The following is a 14018-nucleotide window of genomic DNA, read 5'->3' as shown; positions in this document are numbered from 1 at the left end:
TAACTAGTAGCTTATGTATTCATACCAGGCCTGTGCTGTTTACTTTCATGCTTTTAAATCACATGTTCACAGTTATAAACAAGTCAGTTTTTGTTTCTGTTTTCTGATTGATGAAGAACTCTTGCTCTGGTCTCACTCATCATTCTTTAATAACATATTCTGGTAAAAAAAGACACATTGCTGTACAGGGCACGATAAAAAGGACGATCACTTGATGGTGATGTTGATGATGCTGATGTCTTCGTACGGTTTGTCTGTTTTGGGGTTCACTTTGACGTTTGAGATCCTCTGGACGGCCTCCATGCCCTTCGCACACCTTCCAAACACGGTGTGCTTGTTATCCAGCCAGGGCTGAAGACAAAGGAAGAGAATGCATGATTACAATCCAAATATGTCTGGTTTTAAGAAGAGAGGGGATTCTACGATCCTGAACTACTTACAGTCGGTACTACAGTGATGAAAAACTGGGATCCATTGGTTCCCGGGCCTCCGTTTGCCATACTGAGTGTGTACGGGCGGTCATGTCTCAGCGTGGCGTGGAACTCGTCCTCAAACTCTCCTCCCCAGATGCTTTCACCTCCCATCCCTGTTCCTGTGGGGTCTCCGGTCTGGATCATAAAACCCTGCACACAAGAAACACCAAAGAATTAAACCTGGGACTTCCTTTGATTTACTGCGGGTCGACTTAAAGGCCCTGTGAGGAGTTTTGAACTGGCTGAGAAACAGTCTGAAAATGATACTGATGCCTCTTTATGACCTTCAATAGCAAACAAGACCATCAGCAGCAACACTGACACCTTCTCTGTTGTCATTTTTAATGCCTGAAACCGCCCTGAGGGGGTAGGTGTCAGACCAGATGATGGACATCTCGCTTCAGAGACATGGAAAAGAATCACATTGCCTGATAAAGTTGACTGTTGAAGACAACAGGATGAGGCTTTTGTTGAAAACACTACTTTTGCATGTACAGGACAAGAGATAAGAGGTATCACTTTGTCCACAAGGGGGGCGCCAGAATCGATACAAAACAAAAGTTCCTCACAGCAGCTTTAAGTTCTAGAAAGTTTAAGATCTGTTCCAGTAATTTGCTCCAACCAGCAATAAGGAAACAGATGGAAATGGCTCCACTCAGAGGGCAATGCCGGTAGATCCACCCAGAGAGCTTGTTAAATACCTGGATTCTTTGATCTGTCTCATAAATCAGGTAAGAAAGAATACCTTGATGACTCTGTGGAAGATGTGTCCGTTGTAGTATCCGTTCCTGCTGTGGACGCAGAAGTTCTCCACAGTTTTGGGACACCTAGAACGACAGAGCACAGTTTGAAAATGTCAGTTCACGTCTTGTGAAGCGTACAGGAGACTCCTTCTGAGTAAACCCTGTGTGACTCACTCTACGGGGAACAGCTTGATGTGGATGTCTCCCATGGTGGTGTGGATGATGGCGCTGTCAGACACTCTCTTGGGTCCCTCAGCCTGCGTGGCGGCCATCACTTCTTCCTTCGAGGGTTTCTCGTTGAAGATGTCTCTGTCCGAGTCCGCGCTCTTCGTGTCCTCTGGTTCTCTCTTTGAGAACTGGAGTCAGGAACAGTAAAGAATTAAAGTCAAACTCAAGATTGATGGTGGAACAGGTTGATGCAACATGATGAACAGGATCTCACCATGTAGAAGCGGTTCTTCTTGAAGGCGGTGCAGAATATGGTGGGGTCCGGCTCCAAGTTCTCTAAGGCAGGGTTGTCCGAGGCCTTCATCTCTACTGTAGGCGCCGCCACCTGCATGGCCTTAGCGACTCCCTGAAACAGACTCAGCTTCACCACACGGATGTTCTCCAACTTGCCGAGGATACGAACACACCTGGGGAACGGAATCAGGAAGTATTTGCTTTAAAATTCTGGAAATATGAAAACTTCTTCTCGACAGTTTGTAATGTTTGTAAAGCTTGGTGGTTTTCTGTGGATGCCCTGCCCGTGACAAACATCAACTATCTTTATCATCATGCTCTTTATGTGTGATAACTTTAGGTGCACATGCGCCAACCGTGCATGTAGACTGTTACAGTCACTCCTCTTCATTCTGATTTTTCTTCTCTTCCTTCATCAAACGCTGTCTGATTTTTCTCTGACAGTTTGTTGAAGTTGTGACCTCTTGTGGCCTTCCGTCGGTGAGAGTCGTGGACTTTTTTTCCACGATGAAATCACCAACTTTAACTTTTACTCGCATTACTTTTGCAACCCCGCTTTGTTTTTGTTTTTAATCATGCTCAGCTGGTTGATCTGAAGCCGGACGGCTCAAACCGCTGGATGTTCCTGCAGAACTCTGGAGATTTAGGACGCACAGAGGCAGAGGAGGCAGAGAGCTACGAGGGAGGAGAGCTGGTATAAGGAGACGGAGGTTTATGGAGAGGAGATAGAAGCCGTGTCTCTCCTCTCTCATCATCGGCAATTTGAGATCTCTGGATAATAAGATGGACGAGCTAACAGGACTAGCCAGGAGTCAGGTGGAGTTTCAGGAATGTAGCATGGTGTGCTTCACGGAAACGTGGCTGCATCAGGATATTCCCGACCACAACGTCTCCATTGACGGCTTCCAGACTGTCCGGGCAGACCGGGATAGCAGCGAGAGCGCTGTGGGCCTCCGACCATATTATCTGCACAGGGAGATCTCACATGTCAGACTGGTAGCTGTTTACATCCCCCCTCTGCCAGCCTGACTACGGCGTCCAACGTTCTCAACGCTGCCATAGCCAGACTCCAGACAGACCACCAGAGTGCCCTCTTCCTGATCTCCAGACAGACCACCAGAGGGCCCTCTTCCTGATCTCCAGACAGACCACCGGAGTGCCCTCTTCCTGATCCCCAGACAGACCACCAGAGTGCCCTCTTCCTGATCCCCAGACAGACCACCAGAGTGCCCTCTTCCTGATCCCCAGACAGACCACCAGAGTGCCCTCTTCCTGATCTCCAGACAGACCACCAGAGTGCCCTCTTCCTGATCCCCAGACAGACCACCAGAGTGCCCTCTTCTTGATCTCCAGACAGACCACCAGAGTGCCCTCTTCCTGATCTCCAGACAGACCACCAGAGTGCCCTCTTCCTGATCCCCAGACAGACCACCAGAGTGCCCTCTTCTTGATCTCCAGACAGACCACCAGAGTGCCCTCTTCCTGATCTCCAGACAGACCACCAGAGTGCCCTCTTCCTGATCCCCAGACAGACCACCAGAGTGCCCTCTTCTTGATCTCCAGGCAGACCACCAGAGTGCCCTCTTCCTGATCTCCAGACAGACCACCAGAGTGCCCTCTTCCTGATCTCCAGACAGACCACCAGAGTGCCCTCTTCCTGATTCCCAGACAGACCACCAGACTGCCCTCTTCCTGATCCCCACACAGACCACCAGAGGGCCCTCTTCCTGATCCCCAGACAGACCACCAGAGTGCCCTCTTCCTGATCCCCAGACAGACCACCAGAGTGCCCTCTTCCTGATCCCGAGACAGACCACCAGAGTGCCGTCTTCCTGATCCCCACACAGACCACCAGAGTGCCCTCTTCCTGATCCCCAGACAGACCACCAGAGTGCCCTCTTCCTGATCCCCAGACAGACCACCAGAGGGCCCTCTTCCTGATCTCCAGACAGACCACCAGAGGGCCCTCTTCCTGATCCCCAGACAGACCACCAGAGTGCCCTCTTCTTGATCTCCAGACAGACCACCAGAGTGCCCTCTTCCTGACCTCCAGACAGACCATCAGAGGGCCCTCTTCCTGATCTCCAGACAGACCATCAGAGGGCCCTCTTCCTGATCCCCACACAGACCACCAGAGTGCCCTCTTCCTGATCTCCAGACAGACCACCAGAGGGCCCTCTTCCTGATCTCCAGACAGACCACCAGAGTGCCCTCTTCCTGATCTCCAGACAGACCACCAGAGGGCCCTCTTCCTGATCTCCGGGGACTTCATCTATGTATTTATTTTCTACATAGCTTATCATTGTGTTTGTATATCTTATTGTGTATAGAGCAACTGTAATGACTGAAGGTATTTCTGATTCTGATAACTTGATAACACTCAGGGTAAACTCTGATCCAGTTCCTCTCCTCAGCTTCCTCCTCACGTACCTGTTCGTCTCCACGTTGATGACCTTGATGCCCAGCATGGTGCCGTACAGCACAAAGTGTCCGGTCTCATCAAAGATGATATTGGTGAGTCGGATCCCGTCCACCTTCTCCAGCTCTCTCTCCACCGCCATCCGTCTCCCGAACTCCATGTCAGGCAGCTGCTGCCTCATCTGCTGCAGCTCTGTGAACATCTGAAGGGTAGAAGAGGAAATATGAACACCTGCGTGTGCAGCATCAGTAAAGATCCAGACTGAACCACGTGTGCTTACTCACAGTTAACGACTCATCAAACACTCTCATCAGCTTCCCCGTGAGGAAGCGGAAGATCCGGACCTTCCTGTCCGACGCGATGGTGGCCATCTTCTTCCCGTCGGGAGAAAACGCCAGACTGGTGGGATAGGTTTTGTGTTTTGCAAATTCATAAAGGTCTGTGTCTGTTTTGTATTCCCAGCTCACGTATTTGGGGAATTTGAACTCATTAGGGAGGCCGGTCCAGTACTCCAACATCCCCGCTTTGTCCGCAGAGACGATGACTCGGAATTTGGGATTGAGGCGGATTTGGGAGAGCGGGGAGGAGTGCATCTTGGTGAAGATGTGGAGCGGCTGGTTGCTTCCTCTTCCATCGTAGACGAAGATCTTCCCCGTGGATTTTTCTGAACAGGCCACTGTGGAGATGGCGTCGCCTGGGTTGTAGATCCACTCGCTCTGACCTGGATGAAAGCTGCAGAGAAGATGGACAACATTGCATCAATAAAACAGACACAGGGTTCCCACTCTTTTCCAGAGATCATTTTCCAGGACATTTCAAGGACATTTCCAGTGATGATCAAGCTGGTATGACAGTCTAAATTTAGTTCCCAATTTAGTTCCTAAATAGTCTAATATGTTCCTCTCAGTGGAAGTCTACATTGAAGACATGTAGTCTGTGGCTATCCATGAAATCATCTCTTACATGATTAAAAATGATGGCAAATTGATTATAGAATAATGCAAACACAGATGTACAGCACTTCACTTTATTAGTGCAACCAAGTAACAATGATGGGCAACTCTCATCTCAGCTTTTCTCTTTTCTCAAAAAATATAAAATTAGCTAAGAAAAAACAAAAGAGCCAACAAAGGACTCTGGAAGCTGCCTTAGTGAAATAAATAAATAATAATAATAATGATCAGAGGATCAGGGCATTAATGACCTAAATAGATCTGAATGACAAAAAAGGCCACAAATGTTGAATGGGGATGTGTTTTTTTAACCATGTCAGATCACACACAGTCATGTTGGAATAATTATCCAGGACATTTTACTTTTTCTCCCATTTTTCAGGTGTTTTCCAGGACTGGAAAACTGGTCAACTGTTTTCCAGTTTTTCCAGGACGCGTGGGAACCCTGCAGACGTGTACATGTATGAGTTTAACACTCAGACTCACCCCAGCTTCAGCATGTTGATCATGTCAAAGTTGACTACATCAAATACTTTCATGGCCTGATCGTCACCAACAGAGCAGAGGAGAGCACCTTCAGCACTGACAGCAATGCTCTCGATCACACCTGCAGAGACAGTCAGCATCATCAGTATCTATCAGCTTAGACAAGAATATGAAGCAGTGAAATAAAACAGAGAAGACAGAGAGCTCATCTTTTCTGATGCATGAATTGATTAGCAGCTACTTATTGATACCAAATCAAACATTTAATACAAATTTTAAAAATATGTGTGTTCAGCTTTGTGTAAAAACTCTCCGAATTCTTTCTTCCAATAACAGGAAACAACATCACTATCATCGCTCTCTCTCTTCATCCTCTATCCCTCTTTCCAGACCCAACTCGGTCTCAGCAGATGTGTGTCTAACATGAGTCTGGTCCTGCTGGAGGTTTCTGCCTGTTAAAGGAAGTTTTTCCTCGCCACTGTAACTAGCTAAATACTGCGAGGTGCAATGCTCACGGTGGATTAAGGTGGGGTCAGACTGAGTCTTATCCTGTCTTGATGTTGGATCTTTGTTAATAATTTAACAGAGAGTACGGTCTAGACCTCCTGTTTGTCAAAGCGTCTTCAGATAACGTTTGTTGTGATTTGGCGCGATACAATTAAAGATTGATTGATTGAATATCTTTACATCCGGGTGTCATCTTGAGCTTGTGGAATGTCCTGTGGTAATTTCTAAATGTGATCAACAGATAAATTAAAAATGACATTGATAAGGAGAAAGTAAACACACACCGAGATGACTTCTAAAGTGTTTGACGAACTCGATCCCCTCCTCCTCTTTCTTCTTCCAGAACTTGATGTGGCCGTCCTGGCTGGCTGTGATGATGAAGTCTGTCCTGGAAACATAAATACAGTTTATATTTACTTTCATGAGGAAAAACACTCAGCAAAAAGAGGAGCAGGTCATTGCCTAATACATCAAAACTAAACCTTGATCATCAGGTGGCCTTGTGTAATTCAGAAGTCAGTATTTGAATGTTTCAGGCAGAGGTTTGTTGGACTATTATTATACTTTCTGGACATTTTAAGCAGGTTAATGTGGAATAAATAATGCCAGGATATACATGAATCATCCCAGGATTGTTTATGTTGATGTTTATCAGTTTGTAATGTACACTAAAGTCAGTTCAAACACACTGTCAACATAACTGTAACTTACTTGGAGCAGACTATCTGTGTGATCACGTCTCTGTGCATGTAGCTCCGTTCATACATGGCAGCTGAAGGCAGGTTATCCAGGTAAACACGTTCAAACTCCAGAACTGAGGAATCCAAAACAAACACATGCAGGAGTTAGCGGGAGTTTGGTTAGCATGGTTAGCATTGATTCATCAGAACTCCCAGCTTTCACACTATTAAAGAGAAACTAACCTTTCCGTTTCTTGGACTGTGTGGCCTCGCTGGGCATGGGGCCGACCCACTCCTCCTCTTCTCCCTCTCCATTCCCGGCTTCAGCTTCTGGAACATCTTCAGCTTTTCGTTTAAGTTCCACATTACTTTCAGACTCCGCCATTGCTGCAGTTCTTCTTCTGGTCCGTTCTGAATAACGGTACTTCCGGTATTCGGAGGGGAGGTCTGTTGAATTTTTTTTTTGTTTCAAATTAATTTTAAAATAACAACTTTATATTATTACTTATTTTTCATAATAAAAAATATTATTTAGGTTTTTGTATTTTTAAAATGCATTTGAAGAGAGTTCCACGCCTCGTGACAAAAAAGACAATTTAAACGTTATAAACTTAGCAGCTTGAATTTATTATTTTTGTTCGATTAATCTTGACTCATATGTATACCTGAATGCTTAAAAGTATTATTTTTAATGCCCACATATTTTTATTTCAAGTATTTTTCGTTTACATTTTTCGTTGCCATAATTTGTTTCTGCGGACCGAATAGCTTGAAACACTTGGGTCAAACCAAATCCAGCTCAAATTAGGGGAGTCCTAAATGTTGTTTTGGCTTGTTCCATCACCAACACATTTACTGGTTTATATTTAAAGTTAATAAATGATACTTACAGTAGTAACTAATAATCTGATTAACTAATTTGACTGTTAACACTTGAATAATATAATATAATTAATGTATTTTATGAAAAACTCCCCCACGCACTTGGACGTAAACAAAAAGCTCACATGTATGGCCAAGATGGTCGTAGACAGAATACTGTATTGATTTTCCTTATTTAGCTAGCTTATTTAGAAGAAATTAAACACTGTTTCATACCATTAGGTGCTAAATTGATAAAGTTAAAACTACATATTCTTTCTGAAACGGTAAACACAACCTCAGCTGCAGAATGAGTAATATTTACATCCAGGAGCCGCCGACAAATGGGAAGGTGAGTGCTAGTTTCTGCTTTTTTAACTTCATATACTTTGATTTTTAAAGAGATAATCACTCAGGAAGAGTTGCTGAACTGCTTTAAAATGCTGCAATGTGATACCTTGCACTTGAATGTGACAACTGTTTAAAAAGTGTCATTTCTGTTGTGATTACTGGAGCTACTAACCTGCATATCTTGTCCTGCAGCTGACATATTCTGTGTCTAATGTAATGTGGTGCACAGTGTAAAGCCTTTTTTTCACATTTTGCACATTCAAGATGTTCTTAAACTGCTTTTAAATCTTTATGATCTCTCAGGTCCTGCTGAAAACTTCAGGAGGTGACATTGATATTGAGTTGTGGTCCAAAGAAGCTCCCAAAGCATGCAGGAACTTTGTGCAGCTGTGCATGGAAGGTAAACATTCACAACCAGTTAAAAGAATAAATGTTTGTGCAGAATCTCCACATATATCCCTGCAAAATATCAGTCATATTCGTCACAGTCCAAGAAGGGTGAAGGAGTGATTGTGCATGAGTGTGGAGATTTGCAGATTCATTTTTCTTGTAAGGACAACCAAACAACACAGCTATGCCCTTGAAAACTACATGCAAATTGTTACTAGATTACTGGTAATCAAGCAAAGAGTCATAAAGTGTCATATAATCTAGTATTTCTTCATCCTCCAGGTTACTATGATGGCACCATGTTCCACCGGGTGGTGTCTGAGTTCATCGTTCAGGGCGGAGATCCCACCGGAACAGGCACAGGTGGAGAGTCCATCTACGGGCGACCATTCAAGGTCAGAATGTGTCTCAACTAAGTACATAAGAGATGTATCGTATTGTGCAATCATTGATTTATTAATATCTTTGTGTCTGGTCCAAACATATGAAAACCTGAACAGCAGCATCAGCTGCCAGATTCAAACATGAGGATGAAGTTTGCACACAATTTATTCCACATGTCTCCAAAGCTGATCTTCTAAAAACTCTCCTCTTGTGTCTTTTATTTCTCCATCAGGATGAGTTTCACTCCAGACTGCGCTTCAACCGGAGAGGTTTGGTTGCGATGGCGAACGCCGGACCACACGATAACGGCAGTCAGTTTTTCTTCACCCTGGGTCGAGCAGACGAGCTCAACAATAAACACACCATATTTGCAAAGGTACATCTAAAGACCTGTCTGTATGAAAAGTCTGCAGCGTGCACAGACACATTTCATCCTGATGTTTTTATCATGAATTAAACTCAAAGTGTTTCTGCATGTTCTTCTGAAACAGGTGACAGGAGACACGGTTTATAACATGCTCCGATTAGCAGACGTTGAATGTGACGGCGATGAACGACCTCTGAATCCCCACAAGATTAAAACAGCTGAGGTATCCTTTCTTCTTCTACTGTGTTTCACTTTCCTGAGTCTGTGGTTCCTGTGGAGTAAATCCTAACTGTGTTTTGTTTCTTTAAGGTGCTTCATTCTCCTTTTGATGACATCGTACCACGAGAAGTCAAGAAATCCAAGAAGGACAAAGACAAAGAGGAGGGAAAGAAGTCACAGTCCAAAGCCACAAAGTGAGTCATCATAGTGCTCCTTCTTTCAGATCATAACACTGTCAGATGTTGGTCCAGCCTTCAAATCATTTTCTGTATCCATTTGACTTCACTAATCACTATTCACTAATTATATCCTAAAGTCGTCTTCTTCATGTTTGTGGCTGCACATTCTTCTTTTTTTCCATCTCTATTTCCAGTGTCATCATGTTTCTATATTTATCTGATAAATCCCTAAATGTGTGAGCTGAGAATGTTTTTGTTGACGCTTCATTGTGATTGTTGTGATGGTTTTTGTAGGAACTTCAGTCTGCTGTCGTTTGGAGAGGAAGCTGAAGAAGAGGAGGAGGTGGCGACTCAAGTCAGCCAGGTACTCAAATATAACAGGACTCCAGTCTGTGTGCTGCTGACTGCCAGGAAACACACTGTCATAATACATATCAATATAGAAAACATCAGAAACAGAAGAAAAAGAAGAAGTAATCAGCAAATCATCACCTCTGTTTTACACGTGTGCATCAGCAACAACATCTGGTTGTTTTAGCTGGTCTAGGGACCCTAGGGTTAGGGTTAGGGTTAGGGTTAGGGTTAGGATTAGGGTTAGGATTAGGGTTAGGGTTAGGGTTAGGGTTAGGGTTAGGATTAGGGTTAGGGTTAGGGTTAGGGTTAAGGTTAGGATTAGGGTTAGGGTTAGGGTTAGGATTAGGGTTAGGGTTAGGATTAGGGTTAGGGTTAGGATTAGGGTTAGGGTTAGGGTTAGGATTAGGGTTAGGATTAGGGTTAGGGTTAGGGTTAGGGTTACGGTTAGGATTAGGGTTAGGGTTAGGATTAGGGTTAGGGTTAGGGTTAGGATTAGGGTTAGGATTAGGGTTAGGGTTAGGGTTAGGGTTACGGTTACGGTTAGGGTTAGGGTTAGGGTTAGGATTAGGGTTAGGATTAGGGTTAGGGTTAGGATTAGGGTTAGGGTTACGGTTACGGTTAGGGTTAGGGTTAGGGTTAGGATTAGGGTTAGGATTAGGGTTAGGGTTAGGGTTAGGATTAGGGTTAGGGTTAGGGTTAGGGTTAGGGTTACGGTTAGGGTTAGGGTTAGGGTTAGGATTAGGGTTAGGATTAGGGTTCGGGTTAGGGTTAGGGTTAGGATTAGGGTTAGGGTTAGGGTTAGGATTAGGATTAGGGTTAGGGTTAGGGTTAGGATTAGGGTTAGGGTTAGGATTAGGGTTAGGATTAGGGTTAGGGTTAGGGTTAGGGTTAGGATTAGGGTTAGGATTAGGGTTAGGGTTAGGGTTAGGATTAGGGTTAGGGTTAGGGTTAGGATTAGGGTTGGGGTTAGGGTTAGGATTAGGGTTAGGATTAGGGTTAGGGTTAGGGTTAGGGTTAGGATTAGGGTTAGGGTTAGGGTTAGGATTAGGATTAGGGTTAGGATTAGGGTTAAGGTTAGGATTAGGATTAGGGTTAGGGTTAGGGTTAGGATTAGGGTTAGGATTAGGGTTAGGGTTAGGATTAGGGTTAGGATTAGGGTTAAGGTTAGGATTAGGGTTAGGGTTAGGGTTAGGATTAGGGTTAGGGTTAGGGTTAGGATTAGGGTTAGGGTTAGGGTTAGGGTTACGGTTAGGGTTAGGGTTAGGGTTAGGATTAGGGTTAGGGTTAGGGTTAGGTTTAGGGTTAGGATTAGGGTTAGGGTTAGGATTAGGGTTAGGATTAGGGTTAGGGTTAGGATTAGGGTTAGGATTAGGGTTAGGGTTAGGGTTAGGATTAGGGTTAGGATTAGGGTTAGGGTTAGGGTTAGGATTAGGATTAGGGTTAGGATTAGGATTAGGGTTAGGGTTAGGGTTAGGGTTAGGGTTAGGATTAGGGTTGGGGTTAGGGTTAGGATTAGGGTTAGGATTAGGGTTAGGGTTATGATTAGGGTTAGGATTAGGGTTAGGGTTAGGGTTAGGGTTAGGATTAGGGTTAGGGTTAGGGTTAGGGTTAGGATTAGGGTTAGGGTTAGGGTTAGGGTTGGGTTAGGGTTAGGGTTAGGATTAGGGTTAGGGTTAGGGTTAGGGTTAGGATTAGGGTTAGGATTAGGGTTAGGGTTAGGGTTAGGGTTAGGATTAGGGTTAGGGTTAGGGTTAGGGTTAGGGTTAGGGTTAGGATTAGGGTTAGGGTTAGGGTTAGGGTTGGGTTAGGGTTAGGGTTAGGATTAGGGTTAGGGTTAGGGTTAGGGTTAGGATTAGGGTTAGGATTAGGGTTAGGGTTAGGATTAGGGTTAGGGTTAGAACCAGAACTAAATTTAACCAAACAGAACCAAGCAGAATCAAACAGAACCAGAACTAAATTTAACCAAACAGAACCAGAACCAGAACCAAACAGAACCAAACAGAACCATATCCAAACAGAGCCATAACCGAACCAGAACCGAACCAGAACCGAACCAGAACCGAACCAAAACCGAACCGAACCAGAACCGGACCAGAACCGGACCAGAACCGGAACCAAACCATACCAAACTCAAGCAAACAGATCCAGAACCGAACCAGAACCGAACCAGAACCGAACCAGAACCGGACCAGAACTGAACCAGAACCGGACCAGAACCGGACCAGAACCGGACCAGAACCGAACCGTACCAAACACAAGCAAACAGATCCAGAACCAGAACCAAACTCAAGCAAACAGAACCAGAATCGAACCAGAACCGAACCAGAACCAAGTCAAGCAAACAGAACCAGAACCAAGTCAAGCAAACAGATCCAGAACCAACTCAAGCAAACAGAACCAGAACCAAATTAGATCAAACATTATTAATGTCCTCAGCTTGGATGGGCTGATCCGGTTTCTCCTCTCAGTGAGTGTTTGCCCGGTCTTTGAGAAGAACCCTAACCCTAACCCTCTCAGGAGGAACAGATGAAGCCACGATACACAGCCTCCCCTCCATCACCTGTATCCTATATCCTCACATGTGATTGGCCGCATGGCCGCCATGCTGACCAATCAAAACAAAGTTCTGCTGTGAGCAGAGCTGGGGCTGAGCACTGAGAGAGCTAAGCAGAGAAAGGAACAAACTGGGAGCCGGCTCTCTCTGGATGCGAGCCGGCTCTTCTGATTCACTATAAAGCATCGACTCTCAGAGCCGCAGCTTTTGATCATGACACATCACTACTGTGCTTAATCTGTGTTACAATCATGAGGGGGTCCTTGGACAATTTTCTCACCTGTAAGGGGTCCCTGGCTCCAAAAAGTTTGAGAACCCCTGTTATAGAGGTGTTGAAAAGAGTTCCTCATTGTTTGTTTGTTTGTTTGTTTGTTTGTTTGTTTGTTCAGACACTAAAGGGAAAAAGCAAAAGCAGCCACGACCTCCTGAAAGACGACCCCAGACTGAGCTCTGTCCCTGCTGTCGATAAGTACGCACAATCACCAGTTTGTTTATATTTATCACAACAGAAACTTAATCATGTTCATGTTTGTGACCACGTCTCTTCTTCCTCTCAAAGGAAAAAGAAGAAGGGAACACCAGGAGACGCTGCGGAGGTAAACTGAACTGTGATGAGGGAAGGTTTCATCCTTTTCCATTAAACGGTTGATATTCTTTAATTTTTATTTCCCTGTGTTCTTACAGTCTGATGATGAAGTCAGCGGTGATGATATTGATGACGATGACAGTGATACAGATGAAGACCCTGAAAAGAAAGAGAGGATGAGGGAGGCCATCAGGAAGAAGCTGCAGAGAGAGAAAGGGTCAGCGATGGATCCCTCTGAGGAGGAGAGAGGGAAGAAACCCAGCCGGAGGTGAGACTGAACGCTTCATCGTCGTCTCTTTGAGCCGGGTTTAAACACAGAAACATAAATATTGTTCAACAGACTGAAGGTTTGTTACATACAGAGTCTTGAGGCTTCAGGAGTAGTTGTGATTCCACTTGTACTGCAGTGTGACAGCCTGGTGGGGGCGCTGTTGATCTGTGTTACACAGAGGAAACTTAATGAACTTGTGAGGGAACTCTCCCTTTAAGATGATCCACACAGGCAGGAGCTGGGCTCTTTCATTTTTACACACACATCAGGTAATCAACCTGACATCACTGTGACATTATTTGTTTAAAACATGAATCACTAAGTCAGTTTAATCTCAGATATCAGTTAAATAAAGTCACACTTTCCTTTCTTTATCAGGCCGATGATTCACTCCTCTGAAACTCTCTGAACTCTCACATTTGAGAGAGAGTCATGTTTGGCAGTTTTGCTTGAAGATTGACGTTTAAGAGATCCCCTGTTAACTCATCTTATTACAGTTTATTTTAATTCATATTCAGCTTTTAATAGATCCAAACTTAAACTGTTGTGTCGACAAAAGCAGTTCTAGCAGAGATTAGAAGGAGGCAAGATGTATTTGGATGCTCTCATCTCTGCATCAGTAAATTAGTCTGCATGCAGAAATGAATGTGTTTCTGAAGTAATTCAAAACACCTGTATCATGACAGTCCAGCACAAACAGCTCGCTAACATTGATCTGTTGTCTTGATGAAAACTGAGGTTGTGTATTTTACAAGGAACGTGTCTGAATGTGGTTTCTG

The 14018-nt window shown here is 44.5% G+C and overlaps 2 protein-coding genes across 2 annotated transcripts in view; one reads left to right on the top strand and one right to left on the bottom strand.

Annotated features, from left to right (window-relative positions):
• Positions 1-125: 125 nt before the first annotated feature.
• ppwd1 (peptidylprolyl isomerase domain and WD repeat containing 1) lies at positions 126-7149 on the bottom strand. The gene is made up of 11 exons (XM_034710127.1): positions 6967-7149; positions 6755-6857; positions 6328-6431; positions 5537-5657; positions 4382-4829; positions 4109-4299; positions 1659-1851; positions 1391-1572; positions 1219-1300; positions 441-623; positions 126-351 (listed from the first exon to the last, which is right to left on the bottom strand). Exons 1-11 carry the CDS (start codon positions 7106-7108, stop codon positions 208-210), a joined length of 1893 nt encoding a protein of 630 aa, XP_034566018.1. The 5' UTR covers positions 7109-7149; the 3' UTR covers positions 126-207.
• A 388-nt stretch (positions 7150-7537) lies between these two features.
• cwc27 (CWC27 spliceosome associated cyclophilin) overlaps positions 7538-14018 on the top strand; it is a 35155-nt gene continuing 28674 nt past the window's right edge. Inside the window, exons 1-10 of the mRNA XM_034710377.1 lie at positions 7538-7936; positions 8239-8335; positions 8608-8720; positions 8942-9085; positions 9201-9299; positions 9386-9489; positions 9769-9838; positions 12772-12851; positions 12942-12978; positions 13067-13236. Of these exons, the coding sequence (XP_034566268.1) occupies positions 7895-7936; positions 8239-8335; positions 8608-8720; positions 8942-9085; positions 9201-9299; positions 9386-9489; positions 9769-9838; positions 12772-12851; positions 12942-12978; positions 13067-13236 (956 nt within the window). The 5' untranslated portion in view covers positions 7538-7894. The remainder of the gene's footprint in view (positions 7937-8238; positions 8336-8607; positions 8721-8941; positions 9086-9200; positions 9300-9385; positions 9490-9768; positions 9839-12771; positions 12852-12941; positions 12979-13066; positions 13237-14018) is intronic.

The sequence above is a fragment of the Notolabrus celidotus genome, chromosome 19 (genome assembly GCF_009762535.1).
Source record: "Notolabrus celidotus isolate fNotCel1 chromosome 19, fNotCel1.pri, whole genome shotgun sequence".
In the NCBI taxonomy this organism is placed as follows: Eukaryota; Metazoa; Chordata; class Actinopteri; order Labriformes; family Labridae; genus Notolabrus; species Notolabrus celidotus.
Note: the sequence above shows the minus strand (reverse complement) of the source record. Positions and strands in the feature narration are given on the sequence as shown.

Coding starts and splice junctions, on each gene's coding strand:
- ppwd1 (XM_034710127.1), bottom strand. CDS start 7,108: ATGGCGGAGTCTGAAAGTAATGTGGAACTTAAACGAAAAGCTGAAGAT. Junction 4,300..4,381: donor TGTTTGATGAGTCGTTAACT/GTGAGTAAGCAC, acceptor TCTACCCTTCAG/ATGTTCACAGAGCTGCAGCA. Junction 1,852..4,108: donor ATCAACGTGGAGACGAACAG/GTACGTGAGGAG, acceptor TCCGTTCCCCAG/GTGTGTTCGTATCCTCGGCA.